The sequence below is a fragment of the Oryzias latipes genome, chromosome 2, assembly GCF_053564925.1.
Source record: "Oryzias latipes strain Hd-rR chromosome 2, Olatipes_Hd-rR_3.1".
NCBI lineage: Eukaryota > Metazoa > Chordata > Actinopteri > Beloniformes > Adrianichthyidae > Oryzias > Oryzias latipes.
This window is the reverse complement of record NC_136238.1, coordinates 28,333,865-28,359,030: the sequence shown is the minus strand read 5'-3', so window position 1 is coordinate 28,359,030 and position 25,166 is coordinate 28,333,865. Positions and strand designations below refer to the sequence as shown.

The 25,166-nt window shown below is 40.2% G+C and overlaps 2 protein-coding genes across 3 annotated transcripts in view; both read left to right on the top strand.

Moving 5' to 3' along the window:
- LOC144981350 (uncharacterized) overlaps positions 1-14,424 on the top strand; it is a 127,479-nt gene extending 113,055 nt beyond the window's left edge. Inside the window, exons 1-4 of one of the 2 annotated variants that reach the window (XM_078935948.1) lie at positions 1,696-2,023; positions 2,097-2,168; positions 8,737-9,138; positions 12,049-14,424. In XM_078935948.1, the coding sequence (XP_078792074.1) occupies positions 8,754-9,138; positions 12,049-13,835 (2,172 nt within the window). In that variant the 5' untranslated portion in view covers positions 1,696-2,023; positions 2,097-2,168; positions 8,737-8,753 and the 3' untranslated portion in view covers positions 13,836-14,424. Of the gene's footprint in view, positions 1-1,695; positions 2,024-2,096; positions 2,169-8,736; positions 9,139-12,048 lie in introns of those variants that run through there. The other variant, XM_078935949.1, reaches the window with a different exon arrangement.
- Positions 1-25,166, top strand: part of LOC144987243 (uncharacterized) — a 281,445-nt gene that overhangs the window by 197,936 nt on the left and 58,343 nt on the right. The window lies entirely within an intron of this gene.

Sequence of the window (25,166 nt, the reverse complement as noted above, 5' to 3'; positions counted from 1 at the left end):
GCCTCGAGTCGATCTTCCAACACAGGCCTTTCGTTTTCCGCGGAAACTCAGCTGCTGCGTCTTCTTGTCTTGTCGGAGTTGGTTTTCCAGCGTTCTCACTTGTGAACCATGGATTCATTATTTTAAATTCTCTGGCCGCTGAGGTTTGATAAAGTTATATATTCACGTTCAAATGTGTCAGCAAGTATCTCAATCCTTTTGTATTAACACACAGAGTGAACCACAAATATATTTTTAAAGAAAAAAGATTGTTTTTATTGCCTTTTAATCAGAATTGTTCGCTTCCAGCAGTGAATGCATGCAGCAGCCGGCTGCCAAGGGACCGTCAACAAAGTGCAACATCTGTGAAACACCATTCTGTAAAAATCAATAAGCTCACAAAAATAATAAATGTCTATATTAATATGAACTGGTAATGAAGACTCATTAGCCGATTTGTATTACAATAAATATTTTGTAGGAAAGTCCATCTTTATTTTATATTGTTGCATATACTTTTTCAAATGTTAATTTTATTCATTATCCATATCTATTATCAGCAGTTATGAAGATACTGAAGCTACTGTCACCAAACCTTCTGTACAGACTAATAATGACCTTATTGTCATACTAAAATAAATATTATGTTAATAGTTCACTTTGTTTATTTTTAGAAATTGTTCATTTTTACAAATGGATCAGATTTGGTCAAAAATCCTCAATGGTTCTGAAGATGCTAGAATTTTTTACATACTATTTATTGTAGTAGGAAAATAAGGTCATGATTAGTCAGTACAGGAGCTTTAGTGTCAGTAACTACAGCATCTTCAAAGCTATTGAGCATTTTTGACCATATCTAATCAATATTTAAATATGTAAAAATCCTAACGATAAACAACTTGAATTATGACATAATCTTTGTTGCAGTAGGACAATAAGGTCATGATTAGTCAGTACAGGAGCTTTAGTGTCAGTAACTACAGCATCTTCAAAGCTATTGAGCATTTTTGACCATATCTAATCAATATTTAAATATGTAAAAATCCTAACGATAAACAACTTGAATTATGACATAATCTTTGTTGCAGTAGGACAATAAGGTCATGATTAGTCAGTACAGGAGGTTTGGTGACAGAAGCTTTAGTATCCTCAGAGCTATTGTGCATGAATGTTATGATTCATATCTATTGAATTTAAAAAAATATAAGCAATAAAATAGAAGTTGACTTTCAAACAAAATTTAGTATAATAATAATAATGTAGCATGACTATGCTGACGAGTTTTCATTACCAGTTCTTAAACATAGACATGTATTCTCTTTTTAAAAGTTTATTGATTTTTACAGAATGCTGTTTCACAAAGGTTGCACCTTGTTGACGGTCCCTTGGCAGCTGGCTCGCTGCTCTGTTTGCATTCACAGCTTAAAACGAACAATTCTGATTAAAAGGCAATAAAAATTATCTTTTTTCTGTAGAAATGCTTTTGTAGTTCACGCTCTGTGTTAATACTAAAGGATTGCGATACTTGCTGACACATTTGAACGTTTATAGGATGAGTTATTGAGCAGGAAGTCCGAATCTGTGAAGATCTAATTTAACCGAACTGCAGCTGCTCTATTCCCGTGTTCCTCCGCATAGCTGATAGCTTTCAATTTAAACTGTGCCCCATAATCGTGTCTCTATGATTTCCAGGGTTTCCAAACCGAAGTTGTTCTGCATTATGCTCATATCTCCACCTTTTGTACTATGAGGGTGTCTTCTTTTAAGTCCTCACCTCCCTCCGTACCGTTTTCATGCTGTTCTCTCCTAGGTCCTCTTTACTGAAGTCATACAATAACACATTAGGGCCGCTCTGTACATTTTGGAGAGAATGTAAGACTTTCACCTTATGGTTGTGTAACGGGAGTCACCTGAAGGTGTCGCTATACCTATTTTTCAGAGGGTATAAAAAGGAAGTTGACGTCTGGTTGCTATGGTGATTACTTCCTGTGAAAAAGCCGGTTAGCTCAGGGAGCAGCGTGAGTTAGCTCGAGCAGAGAGTGCGGTAAGACTGCTGTTATCTTTACCTGTGGGGGATGTTTTTAAGCAGTGCTTGATGTTTTATTTTTTTATGACAGGATCACGGCAGAGATAGATCCTGCTTTACTGGGGGTTTTAAAGACTGGGCGTGAGGTTTTGCAAAGCACCAGGTATTTTAAACTTTTATCACAGCAGAAGTATATTTTAAACAAATGGTAAATTATTTTTTATCAAATGTTTTTAATATTGTGCTTCTTCCGCTTTTAGTGTTGAAATACTGTACCCTGCTGTCCTGTTTTTAGTTTTTTGGTTTTTGTGTTTTGTTTGTCCGCTCCTCACGGGCTCGTGCGGCATGATTTACTAATCAAGTTCAGGAGCGGACTATTTCCTTGCCATTTGGTTAAAGTCACTTCCTCTCATTTATATTGGACATTATTTTTAAGTGACATATCTGATCGAGTGTGCTGTGCATCACAGTTTTCTTGCATGTTTGAATTTTTTATTTTTTGGTTTTGCATTTATTATGATCCTTCTTTTTCACACGTTTGCTGTGGTGTCATTGGTATAAAGATGTTGTACTACAAATAATGATCCTGTGTTAAAAAACTTTGACTTGCTTTACGGCAGTTATCAGTCTTTACTCGGTGCAACAGTTGTGAAATTACTGTACATAGAAAATATAGTAAAAGGCAGAGAGCCCCATGTTGTTCAAGAGCTGTTAACCCCCCTGCTCTGAAAAATGAAAATTTCGGCCAATCAGATCAGCCAGAAAGGTCCCTGCCCCCAAGTGACAAATACACCCCCTTAACACTGAGCGTAAATCCAGGTGAGGGTGCAAAAGAGAACTGACCGCGCGGGATCTCTGTTCAGTTAGGATTTTAGCCGTGCAGTTTTAAAATACGGGGTTGCTTGGTTAGAATTGCGCCTGGGTTTGTGAGGTTCACTCACTCAGTTCCTAAATACGCCCGCTCAGTTGTTTTTACGCCCTTTCACTTTACGGCAGAGATGTAATTCCATACACTAGGAACACTGTGGCCCCCAACTGAAAATTTTTGGGCGCACAACCAGAAAATTTAGGGGCGCATACCGTAAATAAACATGCTAACCAAATCTACTTTTTACCTACTAATTTCAGAAATTACAATGTGCTGTAGGCTTGCACAATATACAGCAAATTTATCGTTATCGCAACATCAAGCTGTGCAATGTGCATACCGCAAAAGATGTCAAAAATCGCAATAAATGGTTACCTTAAATGTGCTAAAACAAACTCGTGGAAGCTTGAAATATTGAACAAATGAAATAAGCATTTAACCAATCAGAAGGACCCGTTTACGTTGTTGATCAATCAGATGAGCCCTTTTATGTTTGCTGTTTGCCTCCTACGTCGACAAGGGTCATTTGGAGTATAATTTTTAAACTGTTGCAGTGAAATGGAAATTATGTTTTTGGTTGTTTTGCTATTTGTTTATATACCGCAAATTATATCGTTATCGCAATATTAATCACCAATATCGCAAATCGCGAGTTTTCCTCATATCGTGCAGCCCTAATGTGCTGTTTCTAATTCAGTGTCACATTTTATTCTGCACTTTTGAAGATGCAACAAGAAGGTAAACTGACAGCTCCATTGCTGTCATGACAGTACAAATAGCAAACAAAATACTATAAATTCAAAATAAAAATAAAAGTGCTTAGTAACAAAGTGATTAGTAACCTTTTGGTCATTTCACAGTTACAAACAATACTTGTATGTAAACCTTAGAGGAATGTCCAATAACATTCCACTAGAACATGTAGGTCTAAACAACTTGAACCGGCAGTGGCGTTGCTTTCTGATTTATCACGACATACTCAATGTTTTAGGCTGAGATTGTGTTTAATCGGTGTAGTGTTTAAACTGCAAAGTGTCTGTACTATCGGCAAACTTTGTGTTCCCAGCAGTTCTGGGTAGCTGCTGCAGTATTCGCAATTCATATAGTTCGACTGCTTATAGTACCTCAGCCAGCTGAATTCTTTCAGCCGGTCTTCTCGAAAATAGTGAGTGCGGGCTTTTTTTGCCACACCAACCTCTGACTGCATCATCATCCGATGGTGAAACTCTGGTACTGGTACACTATGGAAGCGATTCTGTAGCATAAATCAAAATAAAGGTCGAAACCAAAAATGCTTTTTCATTTTCAAAATGAAGCTGCATTTTTTGACTCAAAATTAAAATGAAAAAGTAATCCACCCAAAATGCTTTTTCATTTCCTTCCTCAACACAGCTTATTCCGTCACTTAATTAAAATGATAAAGAAAATGGTATTTGACATTTCATTTTCAGAAAGGTCCCTGGTAAATGTGTAGCAAAATTCATTTAGAAATGACTAATTTGATAATTAAAATGCATTAACAGAAATGCTTTTTAATTTTCAAAATGTAACAGCATCAAATGACTTAAAATTCAAATGAAAAATCAACACTTTATAATACTTTTTCATTTCTACTTAATAACCGCTCATTCTGTGTCATGATTAAAACGAAAATGCAAAGAGGGGATTGCATTTGCATTTTCACATCCACCCTGCGATCATTGTTGCAATAATCATTTCAAAAAAGCATTTCCATTGAGGAGGCGGGGGGATGACGTCACTTCTTTTTCTTTGTGTTTGGCTGCTAAGGGACACTGACACACCAGGAGTAGTGGAGCTTTCTGTTAGCGGCAGAGAAGACGGCTCTTTGATGGTTGTGAACTTCTGATGATTGTACACAGCTTCTCAGGACTACGTAGCAGCACTTCCGCCGCCTGTAGTCCTCCTTTGGACGCACCGCGGACAAACTTTTTTGTCTTCGGATCGGCAGCTGCCTTCACATAGCGGAGCGCGAATCTCCCCATCATGATCGCTGAAGACGGACATGCTGCTACGATCTGAGAAACCATCATATTAATTTGTGTTTCCAGTGGTGTCCAGAACTGCTTTTGACTTTTATTTTTAATTATGCTTAGGGCTGTGACGATAACCGAATCACCACACTTTTTATTTATTTTTTGAAAGTTCTGCATATGGCGAATGATTGGAACTATAATAAATACATTAAACACATTCATCTTTGCTGATAAATTACTTTTTCTGCTATTCCTGTGTTCAGACTTTCCTTCTGTCTTTCAGACTGTTGTCTCCTTTTCTCGAGCCGCGCCTGTCACTGTCTGTCGTCTGCATGCTCTCAGTGTGGCACTGAGCCGCGTGGCACGGCTCCCTTCACAAACAGGCGTGCGCTTTCAGAAACACACATCCTCAGTCTACAACAGAAGTTTTCGTCTGACGAGGAACTACGACAAATTTACTGTGTCCTAATTATTAATTTCCATTGTATTCATTTCCATTACAAGCTGGGTGCATTCTTAAGTGCGTGACATGGCCCCTTACCGGAGGATTTTGTGTTGGGGGGGTTATTACTGTTCTCCTTCACTCTGTAACACCAAACATGAACGCGTGCTGTTAAATTTCCATGAATATCACTACATTTACATACAATACACTACATTTTTTGTTTGGGAACTATTTTGTGCATCGCAAAGTTACGTGTCTGTATAAACAAAGGCGGAGCCTCCTGCCCCGCCTTCTTCATGGATGTCAGGCTTCATGGCTACCAGAAAGGTGACGAGGTGTCTGCAGTCTGTTTATTACCGGGCAATAAATAATATGCTGAGAAGATGTCTGTACCAGAGAGCACAGGTGAAACTTGCGTGCCGCTCCAGAGCGGCCCGCTGCAGAAGAATCAACACGGACCCAACACACGTGTGCGCACCTACCTCCTAGTCCTACACAAGACGCATCGCGACGACACAGTCACAGTCATCTACAACACCTAAATAGTTAGTTCATTAGTTAGATAGGTAGTAGTTAGTTGTTAATGTTATTTATTAATGAAGAATAGTACGTTGTAATTGTATTTATTTGGGGGGGGCTGCGGTTAACCGCGACACTGCGCCCCCTGGTGGTTCATCACCGCGATGATCAGAAATCTGACACCATCACAGCTCTGATTATGCTACAGAATTGCTTCCATGGTACACTAGCCGCAGGTCGGAAGAACGAATCAATAGTTCGCTTGCTCATAGCTCAGACGCACATATCAGGTTGTGATGATATTTGTCCTCGTTTCCTTCCCACAGATGTTTACGTGCGCTTGATTATCTCTAGGCCCCTCCCCCTCCACGCATTTTAGCCACTTACAGTGGCTTTCCCTGTTCTACTCACACGCATTGGCCGTCTCAGGCATCCCTCAATGAAACGCGAGTGTGTGCTTGCGTCTCATGGATATGTGTGCGAGTGTGTGTGTTTGCATGCGTGTGCGCTCGCGTCTCATTGATTATTTCACTGATCATTGACGTGCCCCTTCCAAGTTTAATGTATAAAAAATACGGGGGGTGGGGGAGGCAAATTTACTGGTAGCACAAATTTTGGTGGCAAAATGCGACCATTTGGTCGCAGTCTGGAGCCCTGTTATTCTAAATTAGCAGAACAGAAGTCTTTTTTTTAACACAAAATCCGTTAGTTTTGCGTTGAATATGTGGAAAACAACAACAATAATGATGATGGATTGGATTCATCTGCACTTTTCCAGACTCTCAAAGCGCTTACAATGTGTCCGTTATTCATTCACTCCTCATTCATACTTGGTGATGGTACTGATTTAGCCACAGCTGCCCCTCTGACCATCACCTGGACATTCATACACATTCACACACCAGTGGATGAGCTCTTGCCCACGGACACAACAACAATGGTGGACTGGGGGGAATCTAACCAGCGACCCTTCATTCATTGTCCAACCAGCTCAACCGCCTGAGCTACTGCCGCCCCAAATATGAGAATAAATTCCCAAAAGAATAAATTCCCAAAAACAAAGTACAGCATATGAGTACACCTCCTTTAAAAAGTACTCATTTAATCAGAAACTCAATGAACAAAAGAAACATTTCCAAACTTTCCACAAAGTTGACTTCTATCGAACACTTCTTTAACTCTATAACATGAAATAAAAATAAATAAACGCACGGTGGCGCAGTGGTTAGCGCTCTTGCCTCACAACCAGAAGGTCCCCGAAACAGAACATCAATGGGGGACCTTTCTGTGTGAGGTTTGCGTGTTCTCCCCGTGCATGCGTGGGTTCTCTCCGGGATCTCTGGCTTTTTCCCACTGTCCAAAAACATGCTTCATAGGTTAATTGGCAACTCTAAATTGTCCCTAGTGTGAGTGTGAGAGTAAATGGGTGTGTGATTGTGGACATTCTACCCTGCGACAGACTGGCGACCTGTCCAGGGCATCCCCTGCCTTCGCCCACAAGTGGCCGGGATAGGCTCCAGCAGCCCCGTGACCCCCGAAAGGGAAAAAAAAACATATGGAAAATGAATGAACATGAAATAAAGGATAATGATCTAACTTAGATTGCATAATCTTCCGTTTTACTTCAATTGGTTTAAGCAAATCCACCCTGCAACAAAAACTACTACATCTAGTATTTTATGTAATGAGGATGACATATTACAACATCTATCTTTTTCCATTCTTCAAGAAGAACCTATTTTAGAGCATGGACGGAGAGTGAGGCTCAACTTGTTCTTCAGAATTCCCCACAGGTGTTGGATAGGGTTCAGATCAGGAGACATACTTGGCGAGACTTGGAGAGGCTTCCTTCCTGGACAATAACCAAGCATGCCATTTCCTCTGCAGTGTGCGCCGTATGGCATCATGGGAAACGGTGTCTCCAGTTTAGATTTCTACTGCTTTAGCTAACTGCAGTGAACTTTCATGGTGGTTTTCTTCAACCCTTCTCATCAGAAGACCCTCCTCTCGAGACGTTAACTTGCATGGACGGCCTGGCCGTCTCTATGATTCCATCTTTCTTTCATTTTTGGATCACTATTGCAGTAGTAAATTTGACTGATATGTAAAGCTTTGCTGATCTTGTAGCCCTCATCTTTTTTGTGCATAGAAAGGATTTCCTTTCTCAGATTTGGTGACATTTCTTTTCCACGGGGAGCCATTGCTGACAGCATGAAATGGGAAGGGCTGTTCTTTGTTAAGAAATGCCCTTTTATGGTCACCTGTGTGCTGGACATCTCTTAAATAAGTCATTAGACACAACTGTGGTTGGATGCCGGTTAATTAGAAATTTGTAGTCTTAAGTTTGTCTTTTTTCATAAGACTGACTGAGGTGTACTCATTTTTGAAACATGTGTTTGAATTAATTTATTAGGAAATCAATTTTTTGAAAGTAAATTAACAGATCCTGTTTGCAATCAATGGCCCACCTTTGTAGGAGTATTTTGTAATCTAGTTTTTCACAAAAAATGTTGATTCTGAAAGGACGCTAAAGCTTACCTGACACATTTAGTGAGGTTTATTCATTTATGCTGAGCATTGTAATTATTTTAATTTGTCCCACACTGGACCGTAAAATTATTAGAAATGTGAAAATTTTTAAGGTGCTTTTTAATTACTATTCTATACAATTAAGCATTTATGTTTTGATTTCAAATTTTAGTTATTTATCAACAATTTTAAATGAATGAATGATGCATTTATTCAATTGTTTTATATTCACTTTATTTATTTCAATGAGTCTCCTCCGGTCTTCCGGACTCCTCAGACATTTTCTCCAATGATCACAGAGTTTACTGATGCTTGACGAAACCCAAAAGTCCTGGAATCCTATAAAAGGCTCCTTGTTGTGTTTGTGTCCCTGCAGTCATCTCCCAACATAGGATGACTGAAGAGGAAGATCTCTGCAACCAGCAGTGGAACTTCAGAGTGGAACAGGAGGAACCAGAACCTCCACAGATTAAAGAGGATCAGGAGGAACCAGAACCTCCACAGATTAAAGAGGAACAGGAGGAACCAAAACCTCCACAGATTAAAGAGGAACCAGAACCTCCACAGATTAAAGAGGAACAGGAGGAACCAGAACCTCCACAGATTCAAGAGGAACAGCGGAGCTTTAATGTAACTGATGGTCAGGATGAAGAAGGAAACCAACATGAAGAATCATCATCAACTACAGATGAAGAGACAGACCCACAGAACAGAGATCAGAGGAAGAGGAGGGACAGAAGTCATGTCCAAAGTGTGGACAGCTCTCACGTGTCAGCAGGTCAGTGTGACTCTGATCTTCATCTCCACACTATCGGTATGTTCACTTCAACAACGGTTCTATCTTGAGCTTCAAGCTCTCCAAACATGCAGTCCATCAACAGCGTGTCCTGGAAGAGTCTTGCACATGTTTATGACTGCACAGCTGTTTCTTTGGTCATGTCGGTCATTTAGCATCTAATGAATGAAATTATTGAGATTTCCCTCTAGTGTTTTTGGTTCATTGACGTATCCTGCAGTTGAGAAAAGTAATGCAAGTATTCTATTTCTTTCCAGAAACCAAGCAAATGAGCTATTTATCTGAGGGCTACATGCTATGTATCCCATCATGCATCACACTTGTCCCATAATGCAAAGTCAGGTCCATAAATATTGGGACAGAGATTCATTGTCAGCATTTTTGGATTTGAAATGAAACGAAAAAGATGTGTTCCTCCACGGGTAATGTTTTTAGCACGTATTAGCCTAATGCTAACCCTTCTTGCAGCCATGATAGAAACACTGGCCGCACGGATTTAAAAATTATGATCGAGCAGGCCCTTAATTATAATAAAAGTTATAAAATCACATTTAGAAGATCGTCCCCTGCAGGTTCCTGCTGACTTTGCTGTTCCGGGACAGCTAAAGCCCCATGAAGAATGCTAACAGATTTCACCATGCTACACTTTTGGCGTTTGCTGGTTGGACTAATGCTCACTGACATCATCACCCCACATCCCCCCTGGAAATGCAAAATGGAATTGAGTTTTGCAACAATATTCGCAGGGTGGATGTGAAAACATTAATCCCCTCTTTGCATTTTGGTTTTAATTATGACACAGAATAAGCGGTTTTTAAGTAGAGAATGAAAAAGTATTTTGAAGGATTGATTTTTCATTTTAATTTTGAGTCATTTGATGCAGTAACATTATGAAAATGAAAAAGTATTTCTGTTAGTCCATTATAATTTTCATATTAGACATTTGTAACAGAATTTTGCTACACATTAACTAAAAACCGTTTTGAAAATGAAATGTCAAATATACAGAGCAGGTGTCCTGACATTAAAAAACTAAAATATATCTCGTTCCCATAGATTAATATCTTGTTCCCACAAGCTAACATTCCATTCCCTCGAAATACTATTTTGTTCCCTCGAAATGATTAATTTGTGCGATCGTAATAATTAAGTCGTGTGAACGGAATACAAGTCATTCATAAACATAAATATGCTCTCCGTCTGGCCGCAAAAGCCACTTTTAACGGTAACTTCCCTGTCTCTGTGACCCACATTCATTCAAGAAAGGAAAAATAAAACAAGAATGATCCATTTACTATTAAATATAAGAAAAAGTATAAGATTTCAGAAACCTCGGCTTGCTGCTTCGCCATATGATTCACCAGACATAGCTCTGCTGCGGAGCTTTTTTGCTTGTCATGCCGGCATTCAAGCCACTGGCTTGCCAGTAGACAGAGATAGCCAGCTGATACTGTAGTTTAGGGTCGAATAGGAATAATAATATTCAGGACTTGTCTTTTATTAACATACTCTTTAGCAGTCGCTTTACATTCGAAGGCTACTACTAGCGGATCATTTTTTCTGTTATTCATAGACACGGACGTGAGTAATAGTTGGATTTACAGCAGATACATTCACATTTCTGTCTGTGTGTGTCTCATTACATTGCATTCAAAGCACGGAGGATGTTTAGAGATCAGATTTATTTATTTTAAAAAGCACAAAAGAGTCGTTAATCATGTTCATTCACATCCTGATACGGTCTCCGTCCATCTTGCTGCAAAAGCCGCTTTCTGCCGCTACTTCCGTGTCTCTATATGATACTCTAATATCAGCAAAGCTGTGCAGATATCGCTGAAATATGTCATCTCTCTGACTGGAACACCACAGAGCGGGTATCTAGGAACACAAGTTGATTTCCAGGGATCAGCCAATGTTTAGATCCGACCCACTTTCACTGATTGACTGACAGACTCATTCTGCTGGAAAAACTCTTCATGAAATAAATAAGTCATTCTGAAAAACAGTAAAATGAAATAAAAACAAAGCTACTTTGGAAAATATTGATTTAAAAATCAGAGTTTCTGAAAAAAAGACCTACAATTGTAATAATATTGAACATGATTAAAATGAATATTTTAAAATTATATTTTACCTTTTTACCATCTGCGCTGCCAGCAGCACCTCCAGGCTAACACGCACACATAAACACACCCACCAACACCACCACAGGCAAGTTTCTGACCCCGATTGATGGGGCCCCAGACCTCGGTCCTGGAGGTGATTTCTAAATAAAAAGAATACCATAACAGACATGTGAATGTAACTTTATTAGAAGCATATTACTAACAAAATAAGCCTCAGAGACTGTGTCAAACATTTACTATAGATGCCTGCATCTTTACTGTCAATAATGACAAGAATCTAAAACATATTTGTTTTCAGACTGTTTTCCTTTTTGTAATTTCATATCAAAATCATTGGAGACAGAATCAGGTTAAAAGTACATTTTCTGTCAATCCTACCGTCCCCTTTCTAGTAAATCTGTCCTATTTATCTCAGCATAATTTAATTTGAGTATACAGTTATATAAACATTAAAGACCTCTTTGTACCATTTATGAATTACTTATCTGCAATTTCATTTCCTTAAAAAAAACATTATTTTCCATCTTTAACTGGTTCAGACGATTTATTGACTGAAACAGCTCTCCTCATAGTGGGGAGGTGTAGGGGGGCCCTTTTCAGCACAGTTTTATACTGTTGTGCTAAAGAAAACAAAAAACGTATTTTAAAAATTTGAACGTTTTTTACTGTGCATATTCTGAATTATACTACAATATTTCTTATTGGTACTTAACAATAAATAAAGTCACCACAACATATAAAAGGGCCTCTACTTGTGTCCCTGCAGTCCTCCCCCATTGCTGGATGACTAAAGAGGAAGATCTTTGTATCCAGCAGAGGAACTTCAGAGTGAAACAGGAAGAACCGGAATGTCCACAGACCAAAGAGGAACAAGAACCTCCACAGATAAAAGAGGAACCAGGGGAACTCTTCATCAGTCAGGATGAAGATCAGCTTGATCTGAAGCAGGAGACTGATACCTTGATGGAGATTCCTACTTATGAGAAAGATGAGAACAGTGAAGCAGATCTAAACAATCAGCAGAACTTTAATGTAACTGATAGTCAGGGTGAAGAAGGAAACCAACATGAAGAATCAACATCAACTACAGATGAAGAGACAGAATCAACATCAACTACTGATGAAGAGACAGACCGACAGAAAAGAGATCAGAGGAAGAGAATAGACAGGAGACATGTCCAAAACGTGGACGGCTCTCATATGTCAGCTGGTCAGAGTGACTCTGATGTTAGAAAAAATCACAAGACGACAAATCTTGGTAAGAAATGCAAACAATCTACAAAAGAAGAAAAACTTTCCTCAATCAGGTCTGGTAAAAACTTAAGAATAATTACTAACCCGTCTGACTACATGGAAACTGGGTCTGATGAAAGATGTTATATCTGTAAAGAATGTGGTAAAAGCTTTTGTACCAAATCTCTGTTCAGAATTCACATAAGAATCCATGCAGAAGATAAGCGATTTTCTTGTAAAGAATGTGAGAAAAGTTTTAATTACATATCTCATCTTAAAGCACACATGAGAACTCACACAGGAGAAAGGCCTTTTTCTTGTAAAGAATGTAAAAAAAGTTATAGGTCTGCATCTAATCTCAAAATACACATGAGAAATCACACAGGAGAAAGGCCTTTTTCTTGTAAAGAATGTAAAAAAAGTTTTAGTCATATATCTCATCTCAAAAGACACATGAGAACTCACACAGGTGAAAGGCCTTTTTCTTGTAAAGAATGTAAAAAAAGTTTTAGTCGTACATATGATCTAAAAACACACATGAGAATTCACACAGGAGAAAAGCCTTTTTCTTGTAAAGAATGTGGTTCAGGTTTTAGTCACAGATCTCATCTTGAAACACACATGAGAATTCACACAGGAGAAAAGCCTTTTTCTTGTAAAGAATGTGGTTCAGGTTTTAGTCACAGATATCATCTCAAAACACACATGAGAATTCACACAGGAGAAAAGCCTTTTTCTTGTAAAGAATGTAAAAAAAGCTTTAATCAAATATCTAGTCTCAAATCACACATGAGAACTCACACAGGAGAAAGGCCTTTTTCTTGTAAAGAATGTGGTTCAGGTTTTAGTCACAGATCTAGTCTCAAATCACACATGAGAATTCACACAGGAGAAAAGCCTTTCTCTTGTAAAGAATGTAAAAAAAGTTTTAGTCGTACATCTGATCTAGAAACACACATGAGAACTCACACAGGTGAAAGGCCTTTTTTTTGTAAAGAATGTGATTCAGGTTTTAGTTGCAGATCTAGTCTCAAAAAACACATGAGAACTCACACAGGAGAAAGGCCTTTTTCTTGTAAAGAATGTAAAAAAAGTTTTAGTCGTACATCTGATCTAAAAACACACATGAGAACTCACACAGGTGAAAGGCTTATTTCTTGTAAAGAATGTAAAAAAAGTTTTAGTCGTACATCTGATCTAAAAATACACATGAGAACTCACACAGGAGAAAAGCCTTTTTCTTGTAAAGAATGTAAAAAAAGTTTTTGTCATGTATCTAATCTCAAAAGACACATGAGAACTTGTAAGACTTTTTCTTGACAATGTAAGGATTTAGTGTAAACTCTAAATTCTAAACCTTTCTGATAAGAGGTCTACCTCTCAACCCCTGTACCACAGCAGAAGACTTTATTTTACAGGGGTAAAGTTCTGTATCTCAGAAAAATTTAATATTTTAAATAAGGTTTTAATGCTTAAACTTCCGGGGTGAAACCCAAATCTTCTAATGAACTTCATAGCAACCTGAGCTTTCATTTCATGTACACGGAGCCACATGCTGATGGCCTCCATACCATATTGATGCAGCAACTTCATTAGGGAGGAACAAGTAAGTATTGAATGTGTAGAAATGAATTTTTCTAAAAAATAAAATAAAATCTTTGATTGTTTTGAAATATGATTTGCTACAGGAGATCCTTTGTCCAAACAGCAGTTAGACCATAGAATGACACAGTTTAGGACTGCTGAAACTGCTGCTGGATTTACTTAATTTATGTGTACTTTTACTTCCACTTTTATTAATATTTTAGTTTTTACTGACTATTTGTTTTTCTAACTGTTATATTTCTTGTTTGCCTGCTGTAACAAAGGAATTTCCCTCTGGTGATCAATAAAGTCTTTTCTTGTCTTACCTTGACTTTCTTGGACAGCTTTTTTAGGTTTTCATCTTCTCTAAGCCAAAATTATCAAAAGTAAAGTAAAGGATCAATACATTTCCATCAGGTTCTATCTAAAATAGAAAGAAAATAATTATTAAAAGTGCATAATAACGAATTAACATCTGTGCACGGAGAGAGGACCAGATTAAAAGTGTTAAAAAAGGTCTCAGCCGAGGAAGAGTTAAGCATGTGAGAGCTAACTTCTCTATGTGCAGGCAAGAGTGACACATGTCATCGGTCGCTTTCTGCATTGTGGTGGTTAATATATGGTGTGACACAGTGTTTCCTCTTGGAGAGAAGCCTTCCTTTATTCTGCTAATAAACAAGAAGAAAACAATACACTGTGTGATCCTGCCCACTCCAGTTCCTATACTGTCACGGCGTGTAGACGGATCCCAGAGCAGAGTCAGACTGGATGTGTCAGATAACTGACGTTTATTAGCTTCACCACAGGAACAAAACACCAAAGGAGGCAGACTGGGGGTGAAGGCAGGAGGCTAGGCCACAGACAGCGTTCACAGGAACAAGGGCGAGGCCACATGGAAAGGGAAATAACCTGGCAGGTTGGAAGAGCCAGGGAGAGGCTTTTAAAGGACAGTGTAGATTGGTTCCAGGTGTGCAGAGACACCAGTCTAGAAAGCCACGCCTCCTGCCCCAGGCCACCCTGCAGAAGCACAAAGCAGACAAAACACAAGTACAAAACACAACAACACAAAACCAAATAAAAGAAAACCCCTAACCATAACATATACAAACAAAACAAAATTTAAGCTTTAACAGTGAATCCCCAAAATATTTCTGCTAAACCATCAATCCCCTTTTAATCATCACATCACAAGTTAGAAACAAATATTGCTGTAGTTATACAAATAAATATTAAAACCAAAAAGGCCAATAAACTATAGGATGGATTGGGATAATACTATTATTTTAGGATGATGGCACCAACATCTCTGACAGGAGGTCATACAAAAGGGGTGGGGAACAGTAGCCTTTGGAATATATAGGGGAGTCAAAAGAAGTAGAAGAAGAAAAGGAAAGGAAGGAGGGGCTATGTGTGTAATGCAGCAGTTTGTTGGAGATCCCTCAGGTGTGGTAACCCTTGAACAGATTTTGTGCTATTATAAAATAAGATAAAGGCTGTCCCGGTTACACACAGAGAAAGAAAAGTAAAAAAAATACAATGACGATCTGAAATAAAAATATCCTCAGAAAAAATAGTCAAAATGCACACCTAATGTCAAAACAAGGTTGAGTGTTCCACTTTTAACGTGTGGACCCAGACACATGCTGAATAGAATTAAAAGAGTCCATGAGACTGAAACCTCTGGCAAAGAGGTCAGAGTCATCATTAATGTGTATGTTAAAATCACCAACCATGATCAGGTTAGACAGCTTCATAGTGGAAGATAAAAAGTCACACAAACACACACCATACATAACAATAAAATAATAGTTCATAAAATAGAAGTTCATATCAGACAGATTTGTTAAACAGCCGTACCGAACCAAAACGTATGGAACTGAGCCCTATGAGACTCTGAATGGAACCGAATTGAGATTTTTATGGTATCGTTACACCCCTAGACATAAATCAGTTTCTATTGAAAAAGGCTGCATAAATATGACAGACAGCTTTCAGGTTCAGTTGCAGTTCTGAAAAACAGCAGAAACATGATCTGATGGAGGCTCTCATTTATCCTCATTATTCTTCCAAACAGCCCAATCAAGTTGGCCCAAAGGCACATTGGCAGAGCAACATGTTGTCTATGAAGAACCTACTCAGCTGTGCTACAAATAACAACAAACATCCAAACCACAACGGTAAACAATCAAGACCAACACAACTGTCAACATCCAGAATCCAGCAAATATCCCAAACAGAACATTATTACCCACAATGCACCTGCACGGGTCCTGCAGCAGACAGGGTCTTTCCAAGAACTTTATTAGTCTCATCTTTTTAAAACTGGAAAGATTTTTCTTCAACATTTAAAACAGAAAACAGGAAATGAAAATATTTGACAATCCAGTTGATGAGAAGCTGCAGAAAGACTGAAATCCATCAGATTGTAAAAACGTAGAGGTGGTCCTGTGATGATGATGATGTGATGAAGATCAGACGCTGATGTCACTGATGTTCTGGCTGTTGATGGGCTGGATGTGGGTCCTGGTGGTGCTGAAGAATGAAAGATCCTTCTACCTGCAGTCATTCCTGAAGGAAGCTGATTGCAGCTGTTCTCTCCTGACAGATGGAATGATGGGAAATGAAGTTCATGTTGAAGTGTGGTCCAAGCAGAACAGAAAGGTCTCACCTCAAAGTCAGGACTTGGATCAGCTGCTGTTCTCTGGGAGCGTGCACGTGCTGCTGCATGTGCTTCTGTCATGGCGTTCTGGATGAGCTGCTGAGGTCTGTTTGCATCAAGACTCTCAGCTGCTTTAGTCAAACTGCTGAGCGATGGAACAATGGAGCCGTTTCTGAAGGAAGAGGATCAAACATGATGCTCTGCATCCGTTTGCTTCAGGAAGTGGAGGTTTTTTAGAGTCTCCAGACTGTTTCTGAACGGCCAAAGAAAAACAGCTGATGTGGTTCTGTCTCCTACCAGCAGGGAGCGCTCTCAGCCGGACAGAACAGATCCTCAATGCTGCTCTGAGAAGGACTCTTCTGTTCCAGAAGCAGAGACTGTTCACATCCAGGAGAATCTGGACTCCAATGAATCCCAGAGAATCTCCTCTCTGCTGTTTGGACACTTTGACCAGCAGAGGGCAGCAGAACTTTCAGCAACTCTGGATCTGATCCCACAAAAACAATCCATGGATGATCAGATTTCAGAAGATTTGAAGGATCAAAGACAAAGATGTTCTGAAGAGAAGATGTGAGAAGAAAGTCCAGAATGAATCCACTCTGACTTCTCCTCATGTCTCTGAAGCTTGTGTCTTCATGTCTTCACCTCAGAGTTTCTTCTGGATTCCATGTGGATCAATAATATTGATCATGTTCTGTTGTCATTTTCCATCAGAACTTCAGGCTTTTCTCTGCTGATGATCTCTGAGCTGAACTTCTTGGAGGAATTCCTGAATCTGGGATTTGGAGCAAACAGTCAGAACAAAGGAGGTTTCCATTTCTTCTAAGCTCTGCCAGAAGAAAAGAGCTGAAGCTTGAAGCTGAAGCAGCATTTGCTCAGAGAATCTGTCCTCCAGACCAACAAGTCCCACCACAGCCTTGAAGACGTTTCCAGAAGCAGCAGCAGACTGTGTTCCCATGACGACGCTGAAGTCAGCTGCTGCTCTGCAGGAGAAAGTCTGCAGCTCCTCAGTCAGGAAGCTCTTTCAAGCTCGTGCACATCTGTCAGTGCAGCAGCAGAAAGCCTGTTTCCCTGCAGGAAGTCTGAGACTTTTCAAAGTAAGAGCCTCATGTTGGCAGAGATGGGTTGGATTCTTTGCTGCTCCAGTGTCTTTTGGATTCAGGATGAGTTCATGCAGATCTAGAAATCCCACCATGATGATCATCCTTGAGGAATTTCAAAATAAAAGACTTACAATCACCACAATCACTGCTGGATGATAAATACATTTACTCTTTATTTTCTGTCAATACATAATATTTATCAATGAATCCTTGATTGTAAATGATGGATCTAAAGTTGAAAAGAAGTCAAAGTGCTGACTCAGCACAGATCAAAGGAGACACAGATGATTTCCTGGAATGAAGAAAACATCAAACATCTGTTGCTAGTGAGATCTGATGGATCAGAACCAGACTTCTGTCAGCTGGAACTGGGGCTTCTTCCAGACCATGTGACCTCATGGACAAAGTTCCAACATGGTTTCAATGAAATGTGGAGGTTTTCCAGGAAACGTTGCTGCAGTTCCTCCGTCTCATCAAATGAGAGATTTCTCTGCACTAAAGAAGAAAATCTTCCAGAAAAGCTTCCAGCTGCAGAAAAACTGTTTCCATCATTCTGAGGACATTTCTTTAGGCTTCATGTGAAGAAAACAAACTGTTTGAAAAGATGAAAACAGAAACAAAGACGTTTCTAGAAGCTGCAGTTACAAAGAACAGCCAGCAGGTGTCTCACTGTGGGAGTCTCTGGAGTTTCACCAACTGCTGATTTAGAAACAAAGTTCTGCGTCCAACCATGAAGGGATTTGAACCCTAAATCTTCTGACCCGAAGTCAGACGCCTTGTCCATTAGGCCTGAAGGAATTTATTTTTTGTGGTTCTTATTTCTCCTAGGTTTTTATCTTATCTTTATTTCATTGAAGGTTTTCTTTCAGGTTTACTGTGTGTGAGTTTCAGTCATTTCAATTAAAAGGGACTTCCTGATAATTGCATATGTAAAGAGGTTTTCATGCTGCAGCTGCAAACTCATCCCCCTCCAGGAGAAAACAGTCTTTGATCTTCTAAGACCATCTGGAAGCCTTAACTGTAGATCTGACATGGACCAGAATTAAATTGTCTCCAGGATTCAATTTAAATCATGGGAAACCCTGGAGGTGTCAACTCGCATGAGAAGGACAAAGGGTTGAGACTGACTGCCTGCGGAGAGGGATCCGGGCGGCTGTGCTGGACCCCCATGGGGACACCGTTGGTGGTCGGACAGTGGTCCGTCTTTGAAATAACCCCCCTGGACGTTTGAAGCAGGAAGCCAGGACCAAATGCTGTAACTCCTAATATGGACGGACGGAGGTAGGCAGGCTCCCTGCCAGCCAATCCGAGCGTCCAGAGGAGGAGTCTGGACACCATGCTGTGCTACGAAGGAGGCGGCTGAAACCGAGATGTTAAAACAGCTGGACGGAGGAACTTTCGGTAACACTTTATATTAAGATTCCTTAACAAGCTTTGTTAACACATTAACAAGCATTATAAATGAATTTATAGGGTGTTAGTAAGACATTTATAAAAAAATGTCTGAATTAAATTATTATATATCTTTTACAGAACGATTTGTGTATGTTTAGTCTGATTTAATGTCAAAAAGTTCTTTTTACAATCTTTATGCTTTGTGGTTGTTTGTGCTAAAAAACGTCCACACTTTAGATGAGGTGCTGCAAAACAATTAATAAACTATTAACAAAGTTAATTAATACATTTGTAAAGCTTATAAGCAGTTTAGTAATATGGATTCAGAAGACAATGGTCTGATTTTAGATGTTAATAAATCTTATTAACACTTTCAGGTATTTGCAAGACATCTATAATGCTAATAAATATCTTACTAGCATCTGACACATTAATAAAGCCTATTAATTTGTTAAGTTAGTTAATAAAACTTATTAAGCCTATGAACACTTAGGTTTGTGTGAGACATCTATAATGCTAATAAATATCTTACTAGAACCCCAAACAATAAAAATACTTCTTAATTTGTTAACAAAGGTTGTTAATAAATCTTATTAAGCTTATTAACACTGACAAATTTGTTAGGCACCTACAATATCAGTAAATGCACCATTAACATCTTGAAAACATCCTAATAATAATGCTTGTAAATGTGTTAACTAAGTAATTTAATAAACCTTATTAGACTTATTGTACTAATAAATGTCTTACTAACACCCTATAAATTCATTTATAATGCTTGTTAATGTGTTAACAAAGCTTGTTAAGGAATCTTAATATAAAGTGTTACCGAACTTTCCTTTGTTCCCAACAGGCTGACACGTTAAGACGTTTGTAATTTGGCGCTGTGCAAGCTCTGAAACTTTGGGAATCCGGATATCTGTTATATTTTGTTTTACTCTGTTTTTAGAAATATTGTTAGGGAAATAAATGTGTTAATTTTTAATCCGGCCGAGTTCCGTGGTTTCTCCTTCTCGACTTTATTGAACATGCAACAAGGAAAGTAATCTCAAAGCGACAGATTATATTTTTCCTACATTAATTGGTGACCCTGATGTGATAAGTGGGGAAGGAACGCGGATCGCAACGCGTATTAGACCGGTTGAACCGGAACATAGTGGTTTATAACGAGATCTCTGAGACTTTCGGCGAAAAGTCGGTGACGCTCCCCCCTCACGTGGTCGATTTCCCTCGGGGCCCCATCATCAACAAGGTAAGCAGGAACCTGTTCATAAATTCTGCATATTGACAAGGTTATTCTCTTAGTGAATAACTCAAATTGTGGGGAAGTGGATTGTGTGAGCGGCATAGCGCACCTATAAGTTTTGTGGTTCACCCTCCTGAAACAGCAAATTGGATTAAGGAAATTTATGAAATTGAATCTGAGCAAATTGTGCAGGTTTTGTGTCTGTTCAACCTGTCAAAATTGAATAAATAGTAAATTGGGAGCGTGTGATATTTGGATTAAAGCAAATTTAGTAGGTTTTGCGTCTGTTTGAGCCTGTACGAAATCCTGTACAAAAAAAACGGTATTACTATAGGAACTAATTTTGCGCGTTTTAGGATTTTCTGAAACACCAGGAAAGCGGCGAACCTTCACAAATTATTTTTAATGCGGAGAGAAACCACAGAGAGATTCACAATAAAAATGAAAGGTGCACTAGACAGAAAAAATTAGGAAACCGGTGTATTTTGTTTTGACGACAGACCACGTGACGAGGACAATAGCGGTGACGGTGACCTGAATGATGCTGAATGGGCGAGAATGTATGAGATTTTGGAAAGCCAGGTGTTGGGTGGAATAGAGAAGAGTAAGAGAGAGAAGGAGAGAGTGAAATTGCGTGATGTGTGGGTTCAGATGGATTTGAAACGGACTGAAAGTTGGTTGACATTTAGTCAGCAGTTACGAAAGAATGAGGATTGTGTGATGAAACAGGTTCGGGAGTTGGAGGTGAAGGTAAAAGAAGGATCATGGATGGGAAGGATAGGAAATAAACGGAGACACAAGGAAGCTGATGAAATTAGACGCATGCTTCATCAGTTAACTCTTGCTGCTACAGCATTAGCTGTGGTAAAGGCGGAGCAGGAGAGTCATGAATCTCCTGTGAGGCCATCTTCCCCCAAAGCCCCCCTCCCTCTTTACCCTCCCCTTCCAGTAGGGACAGAAACCCCTCCTGTTGCTTTTCCCCCTCCTTATGCTTCACAAAACATGTACCCAATGTTGAAAATTTGTGGTGAAGTTGCTTGTGACATGGATGAAGATTTAAGCCCTGAGGAAAAACAGCATGTAGCCCTCATGCTGCGGGAGAGACGATCCAAAAGGGGTGACAAAGGAGCAGACCTCCCCCGAGATCTCATGAATCCTCAGCCAGAAACCCCCTCTGGGCCATGGGTAAGTTATGCAGGCGCATGCGCTTATCCTGACTCTAACAGTCCTCCAGTCTCACAGGTAGAAGCTGAGACACCAGTGATTGACCCTCAGGTCCAACAGATCCTGCAAACATATGAGAACCGCACTGTGCATCTTGAGAATGCATTGCAGCGCCTGGCAGGTCAGTATCAATCACCAGCTGAATTCAAAAAATGTCAAAGGTTGATATTTTCAGACCAGAAAGGCGACAAATCTGAGGAGGAGGAGGAGGAGGATGAAGACTCTCCATGCAGACCACGTGTCCCTGTCACCAATCAGGATTTGACGCAGGTAAGTAGACTACAATACAATTTAAGACCCAGAAAAGGTAAGAAAGGTGGGGACTCAAAACATATGTTTCCTATGATAGCGACGGGAGCTGGTGTGCCTATTTATCAGCCCCTTCCGCTAAAGGATGTGTCGACACTTGGTGAACGTTTACCACGTGTGGCGAATGGTGGACGTAACTTCCTCCAGCAATTATGTACAGTTATGCAGGGTCATGTTCCCTGTATGGGTGATTTGAGACAGATTTTGGGCATAACAGCAACAATCACTGAGATCCAGTCTATAGAACAGCGTGCGGATGTGCAGGACCTCCCGGACTCCACTCTTTTAGTGGAGGTTCAAGGTCCAGTTTTTAATACCATCAGAGAACTTTTTCCAGATCCACAGACTGCAGCTCCATCCTGTTTCCCCTTCACAGGTAAGGACCCCAACACATTTTACTCAGACAGCACGGGCAGAGATCCCAGCCTGTCACCTCCTGAGACAGTCATGTTTAGGACTGCAATCCTGGCAGGATTGCATCAGGATGTGCAGGATTCATTAAAAGCAGACCCAGACTTGATGGCGAGTGATGAGGGTCGTTTCAAAAGGCATTTGGGTTATCATTGCAAAGCACATTTGGACAAAAAGGACAAAGCGGAGGGAGAGATTGAACTGCTAAAAACACAGTTATTAAAACTCCAATTAGCACAGGCTCGTAAAGAATCCACTCAGGATAAACAAGATAAAAAGGAGGTTAAAAAAGAAAATAACATGATGAGTCAAATATCCCCAGAACCAGCAGCGATTATGTGGCAGGCGCCGGTTTACGGAGACCGAGGCAGGAGAAGAGGTGCGTATCCTGGGAGACGTGGACCACCCAGGGGACCCCCGCCTGCAGCAGCTGGAGATGAATGCTTCATCTGTGGCGCTCTGGATCATTGGGCAAAGGTCTGTCCACACAGTGGTACCCAACAGCGGCAGCATGCACACTCCAGAGGCAGGGGGCGTGGCGGACACTCACGACCGCTCCAAGCCCCTCCTCCACCTTGGCAGGGACCACAGGAGTGGCAAACCGGACAATACCACTAGGGGTGCCCAGGAGCCTTGGGACCACTTGGTGATGCAGGAGCCATGGTCCCTTTCAAACTCAGAGGTAATCATATGATGGGATTAGTGGATACTGGAGCGACTTGTTCCTCTATAAACTGTCAGTTACCTACATCTGCTCTGACAAATGAACACATGAACTTTGTTGGCTTCTCTGGGACACCTCAAAACCTGCAAAAGACCATCCCACTCACTTTTGAACTGGCTGGTCAGAAGGTGAAACATTCATTTGTGCATTCACCACATACACCTGTGAATCTGTTGGGGAGGGACATTCTTGTCAAAACAGGTGCCAGCATCCTATGTTCTCTAGATGGGATACAGATCACCTTCCCGAATGGACATGTTCTGACTGGATGCCATGCCACACAATACGAGGGACAGTGGTTGCTGCAGCCTCAATCACAGCCAACCCCCACTGCTGACATCTACTGGGCCCTGTTGGATCCAGAGACCCCTGAAACGCCAGGTGTTTTTTATGAATTTCAGGTGTGGAAATCCTGGATCTTGTCTTTGAAGCCATATTTCCCGCCTCCAGATGAGCTGCACTGTACACTTTATTACGACAGAGAGGATGATCAACTATATCAGGAAGCATTTCATCAGGTTGAAGGCCATACGTGGCATTTAACTTCCACTGATATATATATATTGGTCCGGAGGGTGTAGCGGCTCATTGTGTATTAACACACACTCAAATGCAATGGTATCGGATGTCAGACACAGCGGTGCCACACATATCATTAGCATTATCCCCTGGTCATGAGGCTCGACAACTCGGACCCATGACTAAGAGGGGCGTGAACAACACAGACTGGCAGGATTGTGCTCATTCAGGTGTCCAATTTTCTCCATCTTCAAAAATGTACAGAATAACTTTGCCTTTGACTACTAACTCCTCAATACTGGAGCATGTATGCATTGCCAGACATCATGGCAGGGAGAAGTCGTCATGGTGTACTCCTTTGCGACCGGTTTTGAAAGCAGATGGTGAAACATATCGAATGGCACATGATTTAAGGGCTGTGAATGATGTCACCATTACTCCAGTCCTTCCTGTGCCTGATCCGCATCGCATGCTGTCAACTTTAACCCCACAATGTGTGTGGTTCACTGCTATTGTTTTAGCAAATGCTTTCTTTTGTATTCCGTTACATGAGAACAGCAGACATCTATTTGCATTTCAATATAAGGGCGTCCACTTGCAGTACACTCGCTTGCCACAAGGCTTTAAAAACTCTCCTGGCATTTTCAATCAGTGTTTGAAATCTTGTCTACAGGATCTTGAGCTGCCAGAAGGTTGTGTTTTGCTGATGTATGTTGACGATCTCTTGCTAGCAGCTCCCACTGCTGAAACCTGCCTTCAGGCGACGAAAGATCTTCTCCTGAAGTTGTGTAATTTAGGTTTTAAAGTGTCTAAAAAGAAATTGCAATGTTGCAGACGAGAGGTTACATTTCTTGGCAGAATTGTTTCTAGCACGGGATCATCAATGTCTACGGAGCATAGAATGTCTATTTTGCAGCATAAACGTCCAGAGACAGTCAGAGACATGTTGGCTTTCTTAGGTCTTTGTGGTTACAGTAGACATTTTCTTCCTTTTTTTGTAGAACGCACTGCCCCCTTGAGGTCAATAATTAAAGAACAGGGTGTAACTAACCTCACAGCCGTGTTAAACTGGATAGCGGAAACTGATGAGATTTTTGTCACATTAGTGCAGGACATGGCATGCGCGGCTGCTCTCGCACCACCAGATTATACTCAGCCGTTTTGTCTTGATGCTTCTATGACACCCACAGTTGTTAATGCTGTTCTTTTTCAGAAGAATCAGGGTAGACGGGATGTGCTGATGTATTGTAGCATCTCCCTGGATGCTGTTGAAGCCCGCGCACCGCTTTGTACTCGCTATGCTGCAGGATTAGCAAAAGTCATTCTAAAAACAGCACACATTGTAATGTCGCATCCTTTGATAATTTTGACAGAACATTCAGTCACATCATATGTTGCGTCATCTTCTTTTACACTGTCATCTTTGAGACAGACGAGGCTCATGAAAACTCTGACAGCTCCAAATATTCAATATCAA